This window comes from Ostrea edulis, chromosome 1, assembly GCF_947568905.1.
Source record: "Ostrea edulis chromosome 1, xbOstEdul1.1, whole genome shotgun sequence".
Lineage (NCBI taxonomy): Eukaryota > Metazoa > Mollusca > Bivalvia > Ostreida > Ostreidae > Ostrea > Ostrea edulis.
This window is the reverse complement of record NC_079164.1, coordinates 83,834,258-83,847,961: the sequence shown is the minus strand read 5'-3', so window position 1 is coordinate 83,847,961 and position 13,704 is coordinate 83,834,258. Positions and strand designations below refer to the sequence as shown.

The following is a 13,704-nucleotide window of genomic DNA, read 5'->3' as shown; positions in this document are numbered from 1 at the left end:
CAGCCTTTTAATACACAAAACAGAAGTAAATTACTCAATTTAAGTAAATTTATCAAAATCATTTCAGAGAGAGTATGTTCTCCAGGTTAATCAATCCACCCACTGAAAACATTGTATTCCCTCTCTCTCTCTCTCTCTCTCTCTCTCTCTAAAATGTACCTTTATCCCACGACTTTAATGTACATCTATATTACGTTCATTATGTTTATTTCTCTACACTGTAAATCAGTTTCAGATAATAAAGATATTGTCATTGTCGTATACTTTTCATGTATTTTCAGAGCATCACATGTGCTTTTTGAAATATGTAATCAATGTCTTTTCATAAATAAATATACGAGCTCAGATATTATGATAATTTGCTTCAAGGCAAATTCGATCAAGATATTAAGAACCTAAACCAGTCCGAAGTGTCTTTTCCAAACCCGAGAAAAGATGAGGGGGGGGGGGGTGGTCTTTATTAATGTGAATACTTGTGACATTCAGTAAGTAAATTATGATATAATTAGGGTTTGAACGAAGTGTATGTTGATGATTAAAATTTCTACATATTATAATTTCTGTATTTAATTCAAAACAACTATTTGAATAACAATAAGATTTGTATTGTACTGATTTATAGTTTCATTTTTTCAGCAGCGGTATCTATGATCCAATGTGCTTTTGATAATCAAAGTTTTAAATATGTTTAGATATTAGCAAAATCACGACGAATAAATAACATGCATTTGAAAAAAAAAGAATATTAATCATATATGCAATATATGCGACGGCGTGTTGTGTGTTAGCGGGATAGTGCGTTTTCAGAAACGCGCTATTACGTTTTTGCACATGGCCCTATTCGGACACCATAACATTCGCACTTCGTCGATGGTTGCTATGTGAATCCTTGCGCGGCGCAAGTAATTTGTATTTATCATTGTGTATGTACATTTTAAAGCTGTACGAGTATGGTCCGAATTCCGACAATTTTTCCACCTTGTAAAACCGCTGTTAAATCATCGCACGTACGTATTTATGAGGCTGTACGACATGTCATACATTATTTCACCTGTTTTACCCAGAATTACTTTATTTCAAATCGGTCTTTACTATAACAACCGTCACTCGGCCATCTCAAGTGACAGTCTCGTTCTGTGTAAACCAGTGTATTTTGTTACAACATTACCGTCCCATAAGTTTAAGAGAAATAAAACATCAAATACCTCTTTTACGCTCTTTCAGCCTTAATATTAGACAGTTGCGTCTGAGTTAATGCATCATGCTGGGATTCCTCTGACGCGCGTGGAGTTATTTATAGACGCCTAACAGACAATGTATAATTTATGCGTACCGCACTATACAATCTTCTAACTGTTTTCTTTTACATGCAAATGTTTTCAAGCATATAATTGGGGGACAACAATAATACATGAACATCGGATCATACAGCTTTGATAAATGAAGCCTTGTACTCTTGTCTTTTTGCATTAATTCATAAGGATCCAATTTAATATTTGGGCATATTATGCGATATAACCTAGCTTCGCGGATTATAAATCGTACTGGCCCAAACCAGGTTATATCGCATAACATGTCCCAAAATTGAATTAATTGACTATATAAATATTGTTTAAACACATATTAAACGCATCTGCTCTATTACATTGATCACTCTGCTTGCAGGGCTATTGCGGTTGGGTACAATATGCAGCTGGAACAGCAGTTACGACTGTCTCTAGCACAGATTGTGGGGATCTACAATGGCACTTACACCCACTGGAACCATAGTATATTCAAAGAAAACAACCCAAACTGCACTCTTCCAGATGCAAAAATTATTGTCCTAGCAAGAGCCGACAAATCTGGCTCTACAGATCTCTTTACGCATGCTTTAGCAGAGGTAGATGAGCAATGGAATTTAACCTATGGTTATTTTTCAGAAGGGTTAAATACATCTGGACATCCTTACCGTTGGGATCCAAATGTGATATCGTATTATGCAGTACAGACAGATGGCATGAATGGATTACTTTTATCATTTGAGAATTCGATAGGTTATTTATCTGTAGCAGATGTTCATGAATGGGTAGTTCACACGGCGCTTGTCCAAAACGATGTTGGTGAGTACATGTATCCTACCGCAACCGCAGTTCAAAAGGCTATGGATTATTTCTCTGCTTTGAATACAGAATTAAATTTTCCTATCACCCATGCTCAGAACTCAGGATCATACTCAATAGCTGGTTTCACGCATTTTATAATTTACAAGACAAACATGACAGATTGCGTGGCATCCAAAGAACTCATACGATATATATATTGGGCAATGACGGAATCCGCTCCACGACATGAATGTGAAATACTTGGGTTTGCACCGCTTAGTTCAGATCTTGTTCAGCGCGTGCGGAGGGATGTTCTTCAACATGTTCAGTGCAACGGACAGAACGTCTGGCAACAAGTTTTAGCCGACATTGAAAACGAGGGGAAAGTTGTTGACAATTCTTGGATCACAGCTGTTGCCGTTGCTGTGCCGTTGTCTGTGTTGGTTGTTGGTGCACTTGGAGGATATATATTGTATCAAAGGATTAAATACTGGAAAATGATTAATAGTAATGATTGGTTTATTCCCATTGAAGATATAGTGTTCTATCAAGACGCGCGAAACAACTCTTCTTCAAGGGCTTCTTCAATCTTCGCTCGTTCCGCTAGGTCGCTGCAATCTGCACAGAACTCAATGGGGAAAGACGAACTTGATCATCTTATTGAAAAAGTATTGCAGTGGCCTGGTAAATGGAACGGCTATGACATTGGAGTGAGGTTATTAGAATTGAAAAAACTGAAAAATCTGACAAAACCAATGAAGCAAGAGATGCTTAAGATCAGAAACAAAATATCTCATCCAAATATTGTCAGGTTTTTCGGTATAACATCTATAGACAATGAAAAATATGTCATTGGAGAATTCTGTCGCAAAGGTTCTTTAGCCGATTTATTACAAGACAATAGAATTACTATGACGAATGATTACAAGCTTGCTTTAGCCCTTGATATTTGCAGTGGAATGTTATTTCTACATGCGCAACATTTTGTTCATGGGAATCTCAAGGCAAACGTTTGTTTTGTTGATAATAAATGGACTGTAAAAGTGGGCGACTGGGAATTTCTACGACTACTCACCTTGGAAAATGGGAAAGAAAATGCCGCTTATTTGACGGAAGACATCTACAGCTACACATTAACGAAGCAAAATATAACATGCAAAGACTTTTGGGTGGCGCCTGAAATACTCAGAGCGAATTACAGATGCTTTCATACACCACAATCAGATGTTTACAGTTTTGCAATTCTTTTACAAGAAATTTACAGTCAAGAGGAACCATATAGTGAACATCTAGGAACGTCCGCAGTAGACGAAATCCTTCACGGAATATGCACAAGCAACCTTCGACCAAAAATTCAGTTAGACATACCAGTGTCAATTAGGCAAGTGATGGAGATAGCCTGGACGGATAATCCAAGCAGTCGACCATCCTTCGAACAAATATTGAAACTACTCAAGAGAAACAACCCTTTGAGAAAAACAGTGATGGATAGTGTTATTCAGTCTATGGAAGAATATACACAGCATCTCGAAGAATGTGTTGAAGAGAAAACAACGGAACTAGAGAACTCCAAGAAGCAATTCGACACCATGATGGCAAGTATTATCCCCAGTCAAATTGCTAATGTCCTATCAAATGGCGAGTCTCTGGATCAGAAAGACGTTAAAACACTCGGTGTGGTCTGCTTAGAGGTGATGAGTAGAGAAGATGAATACAAAGATCTAAACCCGACAGAAAAACTGAACAAACTAAGTAGTCTCTGTTCATACATAGATCTTCTGGTGGACAAGTATTCAGCATTCAGATACTGTTCGACCGGGACCTCGTTCACCATAGTGCTTGGTATTGGTGACACCACCGAAAACGTTAACGAAATTGCCAATAAAACAGCGCATATGTGTGTAGATTTTTTGTGCAGGGAACATCTGGAGGATTCAAACTGTACGCCAGATGATCTACGAATGCTTCAGTTAAGTATTGGAGCACATGTGGGATCTACCGCTAGCGGAATAGTGGAGACAGACACCCCTCAATTTGTGTTACTCAGTGACTTACCGGAAATAGTTCGTAGCCTATCCAGATCATGTGACCCGTCCAAAATTCACATTACACTGGAAATGAGAAATATGATCATATCACAAAATAATTTTTCCATCGAAAGATCAGGGTTGCTCATTGTAAAGGTATGGCTACTACTTCAATTGCCTACAGTTTTGCTGTTACTGCCCTTACACCGGAAGTTGGGGACTGCCAATGCGGTTCTAAGTTTCGGATGATAGAGTATAAAGAGACAGGTTATACATGTAGTACAGCTTGCGGTTCCACGGTCTTTATTATTATCAGCTGAGTTTGAACAGATTGTATCACATCTCTAGTAATAAGAAGGTTTAATTTCTTCGATTTTATAGAGAACACTTATGTGCGTACATTTCGTCAAATGAAAGGGATCGGGAAAGGGGATTTTAGCAGTATTTTATGCTTAATTCTGTCCATGTTATGATACAATTAGTACCAGGAATTTCAGGAGTAATCTGTGAAACAAATTAACAGACACCTGGAAATTAAAAGATTTAATCAGGCATGTAACATCGCTTTTCAAGGGGGGGGGGGGGGGGGCAGCCTGAGAAGTTGACTAAGAAATTGTTTGAAAAGTTCGCTACAATCAAAAACAAATATTATATCAAAACATAAAGCTCTAAATCCTAAATCTTGGGGGAATGGGGGGGGGGTGTGATTCATTAGCTTCTTAAATTCTAAAATTCGGATACAATCTTATACTATCTTGTTTTTAAAAACATAACCAACTTTGCATGTAATGATAACAGAAAAAGATTGTTGTCGGGGGAAAGGGACAACAACCCCTACAACCTTCAAGCTCTATTGCTACATGTATGTGCTTGATAATTATTTATTATATGTTAACATTTGTGTGAGTTGATTTACACAGATGTTAAGTTTCAAAAGATTGAATCACACGCGAGTAAACAGATTTTGACAGGAAGATTACATTAGAAATACGGATTCGATATACTTAACATGTTCCGTTCATTGACACCTGATGTACATATTTTTGTCCGCAGTGTGAAATGATTACAAATCAATAAATACATGCGTTAGTTGCACTTGTAATTTCTGGTCATCGAAAATATTGATAAAAAATTATGTATATACATGTATAAATAAAAATTTCTGATATACTAAAGACATCCTTACCCTGATTTTTACTGCGAAGAGTCACACAAGGGACCCATAAATAATTAATGACTAAAATTATTGTACAGTCGTATTATTGTCTAATTACACTTAATTCTTACAAATATCCTGATATAATTACAATCAGAAATAGTAAATTATCTATTCCTTATATTGTATAATAACGCAATGAATGGAGGACCGTAACGTGTTGTATGCCCCTGAATTCAGGGGGAAATAACACTCGCTGCACTGTGAAAAATGTATACAATTATTGAGGCAAAAGTTAGGAAAATGTTACAAAATATGAGTATAGAGTATCAATTATTATTAACAATTCTGTATTGTAACCCGTAATTAAAGTCCACGTTTTTCTTTTGCAGGGCACTGAATACGCGACTTGTTGGCTCACTGGTCGTACAAATAAATTCGCGCCAAACCTCACTCTACCAGACAAGAAGGATGAAAAAGCGTTTTCACCCTCAAATCACTTCACTCTATCCCCAGTAGAGATCCCCCCAGCTGCGGCAGAGAAAGTTAAATATGTCAACGAGATTCGACCTCAGCATTTTGAAAACGGGGGCCTTAAAATGAGCAACGGCAAGCCGAAAAACTTGTATCCGAAACGAAGAATTGCGAAACAGCGGAGTGACGCTTTGCCTGACGTCATAGAAGATTCCGTAGATGTGCATGAAAGATGAGGACGAGTTACGCGAACACGTTGGATGTTGAAAAACCATATATCACGTCTGCATCAATATAATGTCAATGTTAGTAAATTCCTATAATGACTAATGATTAATATTTGGTGTGAAATGATTTTCAAATGAACACATTCATTTAACATTTCATAAAACAATAATGATATAGACTTGCTTAATTATTATTCAAAATTGAAATTACTATTCAAAGCATATTTAAAAAGGGGTAATTTCTTCCGTATGTTTACGAAAAAATTGATAGTATGTTTGAAATATAAATGTAAGCGAGATATATTGATTAGAAATAGGGTTTATCGGTTTATTGAAAGAGTGGTTCAGGAATGTACAACAATTGAGACAACTACTCTCCGTTGCCTTGACTTAAAATCATTGTTTTCCCAGTATATTATTTGGAATGATTTCGTTAAACAACGAACCCTTCATTAACGAGAATAGATGTTGTCTTAATGTTACGGAATTTGATACTTAGCTTTTACGCTTCGGAAGAGTCCGCTTGCTTTTGATTGAGTGCATTACTCATTATAGATTTTTAATTTTTATACGCCCGTCTTAAGACGGGACGTATTATGGTATGGCGTTCATGTCCGTCCGTCTGTTAGCTTTTTCGTATCCGACCCGTAACTTAAATACTACAAGGCCTAGAATCATCAAACTTTGTCTGTAGATACATCTTGGGTAGAAGGTGTGTCGCACATTAAAACCAGGTCACTGTGACTTTTCATTAAGAAGATATCCGTCTGTCCGTCCGTCTGTTAGCTTTTTCGTGTCCGACCCGTAACTTAAATACTACAAGGCCTAGAATCATCAAACTTTGTCTGTAGATACATCTTGGGTAGAAGGTGTGTCGCACATTAAAACCAGGTCACTGTGACTTTTCATTAAGAAGATATGGCCATATATGGCAAAAACTTGTCTGGCTCATAACTTGAAAACTATTAGACCTAGAATCACCAAAATTGGTCAACTAATGCATCTTAGGTAGAAGGTGTGTCGCATCCTACTTTAAGGTCACTGTGACATTTAATTAAGGTGATAATTAAAAAAATGTTTTAATGGGTACAATCTATACTGTTAACAATATGTGACGGGCGTATCATGTGCCGTGGCGGTGTACTTTATTATTGATACAACTGATAATCTTTTTTCCCAATCATATTCAATAAGACTATACAGTAAACTTTTAACGACTATATTCAATGCAATTCTTATTTATTTTTCTCCATCATTTTCTTTTTTTGTCTCGCTATGCATTTATTTAGAAATAATTTTAAAAAATACTACATTGGATGAAACATGCATGACATGATGATAGCAAATGTTCACATCTACTGTTATGTTATTTTAACAGCAAATTCTGATATTCTAAGACAATAATTATAAACTTATTTCTCATTTAAGAAAATCTTACTTATCTCGATATTGTTAATAACATTTAGATATTTGTGTACCTATCATCATCACCACCACTTCCACCCCCACCCCCGGTTTTTTTTTTTTTTTTTTTTTTTTTTTTTTTTTTTACAATGCTTAAAATATTCTATGCTCTGATTGCACTTTCAGAACATTTGATAGTTCTATACTTTCTACAAAATGGTACTCCTTTGCAGCAAATACGAGTATTTTTTTTTCTTCTTCAAAGATCATCTTTTGGAAAAGTCCATCTCCAAGTTTAATTTCTTTTCATGCATTTGTCAAGACAGGTTGAAATTGGGATACGTTGTTAACTAAAAACTTATGAAACTGATTGTTGATATGAAGTCTAATCTTCAATTTTCACATAGAAATTATTTAATGTTAAATTTTTTTCAGTATCTTCCCTTATAATTCCAGGATTACTTAGACTTAATCATAATATATAAGGGATATTGATATTAAAATAGACTTTGATGGGATTATACCATTTTCGTCCAGAATGCTTAAAATAAATCCATAGTAATTTCTGTATCATGATTTCCAAAATATTGAATTGTTACTTATTGTATTTTCTTATTTAGCTACGTTTTATCTTTTTAAAATCTTATCATCCGACAATTCATATAAGATTTGATCGCTTTGATTAACTGTTCGTCGTTCCCTCTTTCACGGGAGTCATGTCCATGAATCTGCACCGCCTGTGCATAATTCTGGATTAGTTTCGGACTATCACATCAAAACATCTTATGATGATATCAACCATTCAAAGATGTTCGTCTTTATGCACATTAGTATATTTTGCTGTTATGAATTGTTTGTTTATGTCAAATTCTAATTCATAAACAAAGAAAACGCATAATGTTACAGTTATGAATAAACCTACACGTTTTAGGATACCCTGTTTTCTCTTTGTTTTTTAGAAATCGGGATGTAGAGTATAGAATGTGCTTGTTATGGACATCAATGAACTCACGATTCTATATATGTAATTTTACACTTTCTGGAATTAAAACGGAGTGTAAAACATAGTTGCCTATCCTATTGTATCAACATTTAATTTAGGAAATAATCTGGTTTATGTAACTTTAACCCGGAAACTCTCGTCACATGTAAACATTTTGTTAGCAAAACGAAACAGAAATTGTAAAATATGTAAAGAAAAAAACCTATACAATTTTTCAAACTTACATTTAATATTCCGTTCTCACCCAGTGGCGCATTAAGAGGGGGTGAGACATAATGAGAGTAAAATTAAAGATTTGGGACCCAAAATATATTTTGGCTAATACTTGACTTTTACATATGTCCCCCTTTCAGAAACCTTTGATCCGCCACTGTCATTTATGCCGTTTGCAATGTGGTTTAATGGTGTGTAGGCTCGGCCAGAAATCAGAGGATGATCCACGTGGAATCATAAGGTTTGCGATCATTGCATGAAAAATCAAAATCCGTTTAATTTTTTCTGCAGTTCGTCGCTGAAAATTTCAAAATCGTATTCGTATTGGTACTGTGCAAACCGTAGTGCACCAGACACAGCATTAATCCGCCAAACTCATATCGGCGACTCGGTACGGTAAAGCGAAATTTGCCGGTAAGATGACAGCACCTAGCGTTTAATATCGGCGTTTGTACAATGTTGATTGTTCCAGTACGATTCATACCTTTTCATTACGACACACTCGCCACCTCTGGTATGTCCAGGAGTCGGTGTTTGCCCAACTCTCTATTTTGTATTCCTTGTGGGAGTTGTGCGATTGATCACTATTCGTTATCTTCACCTTTCATTTGTATGATGGTGGTGGATAGATTCTCACAACCTCACCTCTTTCATAAAATCTGCATTCCAGGCAGATCTAGCTCACGGTAACTAAACCTTCTATATTTTGCAGGAACCAAAGAAAACAAATTATGAAACCAAGGACTTGCGTGTTCTAAATGCGTTTAAGATTGTAACCAGGGGCGTAACATCAACAGTAGCACGAAAGCCCGGGCCTGGACGTAACGGTAGCACGAAAGCCCGGGCCTACACGTAACGGTAGCACGAAAGCCCAGGCCTACACGTAACGGTAGCACGAAAGCCCAGACCTATACGTAACGGTAGCATGAAAGCCCGGGCCTACACGTAAAGGAAGCACGAAAGCCCAGGCCTACACGTAACGGTAGCACGAAAGCCCAGGCCTACACGTAACGGTAGCATGAAAGCCCGGGCCTACACGTAAAGGAAGCATGAAAGCCCGGGCCTACACGTAATGGAAGCATGAAAGCCAGGGCTTACACGTAACGGAAGCATGAAAACCCGGGCTTACACGTAATGTTCATCACAAAACACTAAGTCGTTTATGCCTATCTCCGCGCTTTCTGGTTACGGTCACTGATACGCTATTTCCATTCACCTAAATTAACGGTATTGGGATGCATCACAACATCTAGATAAGGGTATAGACCCCCTCCCCCCCAAATATAATCAAATTATTGTTCATGCATATTCAAAACTCTGTGTATCCTTGCTTTAATATTTTAAAATTTTCATTTGAAATTTTCGACTAGGCAAAAACCAGGGGATTAAAACGTTCCCTTAAATCTGCATATGAAGATAAAACGACCATCTTGTGGCATTTCAGAATGCTTAAAGCCCTACTAGGACTCTATCCTGAACCCACTTCGTGCCTAAACTTCCATTTATCATTTGTTACGCCCCTGGTAACAGGTCAAGCGATAATCGAATTGTAACATGCAAGGTGAAGATAACGAACAGTGATCAATCTCATAACTCCTACAAGCAATACAAAATAGATAGTTGGGCAAACACGGACCCCTGGACACACCAGAGGTGGGATCAGGTGCCTAGGAGGAGTAAGCATCTCCTGTTGACCGGTCACACCCACCGTGAGCCCCATATCCTGATCAGGTAAACGGAGTTATCCGCAGTCAAAATCAGTGTGCCAAGAACGGCTTAACAATCGGTATGAAACACGTCAGACAGCATTTGACCCAATGCGAGGTTGTATTGACGAACTAGATCGTTATAACGACCATAGAATTTGCGAAATGCTGACTTCAATGGAGACTGTTCAAATCCCTGTACCATCAACTTGTTTGTCAGTAGCTTACCTCGATTTAAAAACTTACTATACCCAGAACAAACTCTTGCATATCGAATCAGTTGAGATATATAAACACCATATGCAGGTGATAATGGAATATTGCTACATAAATGTGGGAAGTTGACGATGGAGAAGCTGAAATCATCCCGTTTGTCATACAGTTGAGTTGTTAGTTTGCCGTTAATGTCTACTTTCAATAAAATATCTAAGTATGAAGCAGAAGTGGACGACTCTGTGGTGTCCTTTATTTCGAGCTCACAGGGATATATCAAATCGACATATGAATGAAAGCTATCATTGTTAATAGACAAAACGCCATCGATATATCTGAAAGTCGAATTGAAGGTCACAGCGAGAGATTTTTTCTTATCACGTAGAAGTTTTTGAATAAATTCTGCTTCATATGAATATAAAAACAGGTCAGCTAACAAAGGAGCACAATTCGTGCCCATAGGAATTCCAACAGACTGTTGGAAGACCTGATCACCAAAGACCACGAATATATTGTCAATGATGAACTCTAGCATATTTTTTATTTCAACTTCAGAGTACTTGTGCGTGGAATCAGAGTGGTGTTTAACAAAGTAAGTTTTTTAATGACTGATCACTAGATATGAATATTTCCTTTTTCCGTTTTTGTTGAAGAAGCAACTGTCTATGATGTCAAAAAGTCTTGTCTTTAATTTATCGTGAGGAATGGTCGTGTATAGTGTTGAAAAGTCATAGGTTTTAATGCTATTGATTTGGGAAAAATTCTGTGATTTCTAGTTTACTAAAAGTTCTTTAGAATTTTTTAGAATCCACATTTGATTAACACCACTTCTGGCATATGTAGTCGCACAGTAAGTTTGAAGTTTCTCCTTCACAGCTGTTAACATTTTCGTGAGGAGCAAAAATAGGGGCTTGGTAGAGCACTTACTGGATCCAGCAATGTATCTTTGTTTGTAAGGGTTTTTATGTAGTTTAGGAATCCAGTATAGGTACGGTAACTCATATTCATTCGACCCATTGACTGGAATATTAAATGTGTCTAAAACTGAAGCATGGTTTTGAAGAATTTCGTCTTTTGAAAGGGCAGTTGGAGTATAAGTATGATTACCAAAAGTGGAATTAATGCCAAGTTCGTTTAAAATACAGTTGTAATAATGAGCCTTACAAACAAAGACAATGTTGTTACTAGCTTTGTCAGCTGGAACCAAAACATATTCCTCATGTAACCTATCTAATTCTTTTATCATTTCTGGTTTACTAAACACAGATGGATAGATGGTACGTACTTTTGTTTTCATGTGTCTAATGCGGGATTTTAATATCCCTCTTATGCTTTTAACCCATTCTGACAATGTATCAAGTTCTTCTTTTTCATATTTAGCCCATCGTCTGGCATAATCTTCGACAGAACTCATAATAGAGATGAAGTTCTGTCGCCAATTAAAAGACCGAAGTTCTCTGTATTTAGGACCTTTAAGAATAAGTGATTTGAGGTCCTCATTTTCAACTATATCAACATCACCAGTAATGACATATCCAGCTGGACTGTAGTTGAAAGAAGATGAAGAACAAGAACATGTTGTTGGATTACGTATAAGATGGTCTATATCTAAGCACTGCAAAGTTTGTTTATAATTAAAAAGTTTGGATGCAATAGTAGAAGTATAGCTGTAGGAAATACAGGGTGTAGACTTGAACTTGAAATAAGTTGGAATACACGACTGAACCCATTTATGACGAAGAATGTTGCTTATGTTGACGGCATCTATTCCTTTGTTTGTAAATTTGAGCTTAAGGAACTGACGGCATGATTTGGAAGGAATATCATCCATGGTCCGTGCTGGTTTATATATATATAATTATCCATTTTTTCCCGATGCAAACCTTGCTATGGGGGAGGTCTACATATGATAACGGAAGTGAAATACCCCTGGTTGAGAGTTTTATTAGACTAGATTGGAGAAGTGTTTTCGAGAATTCGCGTGTACAAAATCAATTCTGTGCAAAAGAGAGTAAATAATAAATCATTATGAAAGGTAAACCTATTACAACAGGCGGAAGTTTTAGTCGCACAAGGGAGTTCGTGATTCTCCATGAAACGAACGAATCTATCCAATTTGTGGTAAGGCATCTTGTGCTTTAAACAGGAAACAATTGAGGAAATCTCTTGGGAGTATGCTCCCTTGTATTCATATAGTTTATGCGGTATTGGTGATCTAGCTAAATGTCTACATTTACAAACCAACAAAACAAAACACAACTATTGTGTGAGTATTACCATTTAGTACCTCACGGTAACCAATACAATTATAAAAGCAATCTACGGGGAGATCCCGTCACTAAATACATCTCACGTGTCTGGTATGTAAATCTCTGTATTACGAGGAGGTTCAGACAATAAATACAGGTCACGTGTTTGATATGTAGATCTCTGTATTACGGGGAGGTCCAGACAGTAAATACAACACACGTGTCTGATATGTAAATATCTGTATTACGGGGAGGTTCCGTCAGTAAATACAACACACGTGTCTGATATGTAGATCTCTGTATTACGGGGAGGTTCAGACAATAAATACAGGTCACGTGTCTGATATGTAAATTTTTGTATTACCGGAAGGTCCAGACAGTAAATACAGCACACAAATGTGACTGATATGTAAATATCTGTATTACGAAAAGGTCCAGACAGTAAAGACAGCACACGTGTCTGATATGTAAATCTCTGTCCAGTCAGTAAATACAACACACGTGTATTGTGACCATGTGACACCCTCAGGTACAGAATTAAAATAAAAACAGCACAAAAACTGAATATGATCACACTATTAACTGAGAATATGAAATACAACATAAACATCACCAAAAGGTATGCAGACAAGAAATAGGCTGTCGCCCAAGACAAACATCATGCTTGTAATACAACATTCGTAAGTATTAAGTTATTTTGATTCGTTCTCATATAACGACAATCGAACCTTTTTTAAAGTATCTGATCAAATATTCTGTATTGTATACTGGAAAGCCCGTCATACCTGCCGTGAGATTTATATTTCGATCTGGTCAACGTAGTCAAAATCAGTGTGAACAATCGGTATTAAAAGTATGGGACAGCATTTTACCCAATGACAGGGGTGTATTGGTAAACTAGAACGTTATAATGACTATTAGATTGGGGAAATGCTGACTGTTAACGAT

General features: G+C 36.7%; 1 protein-coding gene across 1 annotated transcript in view; it reads left to right on the top strand.

The window, feature by feature from the left end:
* LOC125678211 (guanylate cyclase 2G-like) overlaps positions 1-8,304 on the top strand; it is a 50,832-nt gene extending 42,528 nt beyond the window's left edge. Inside the window, exons 2-3 of the mRNA XM_048916462.2 lie at positions 1,666-4,267; positions 5,660-8,304. Of these exons, the coding sequence (XP_048772419.1) occupies positions 1,666-4,267; positions 5,660-5,977 (2,920 nt within the window). The 3' untranslated portion in view covers positions 5,978-8,304. The remainder of the gene's footprint in view (positions 1-1,665; positions 4,268-5,659) is intronic.
* The last annotated feature ends 5,400 nt before the right edge of the window (positions 8,305-13,704 follow it).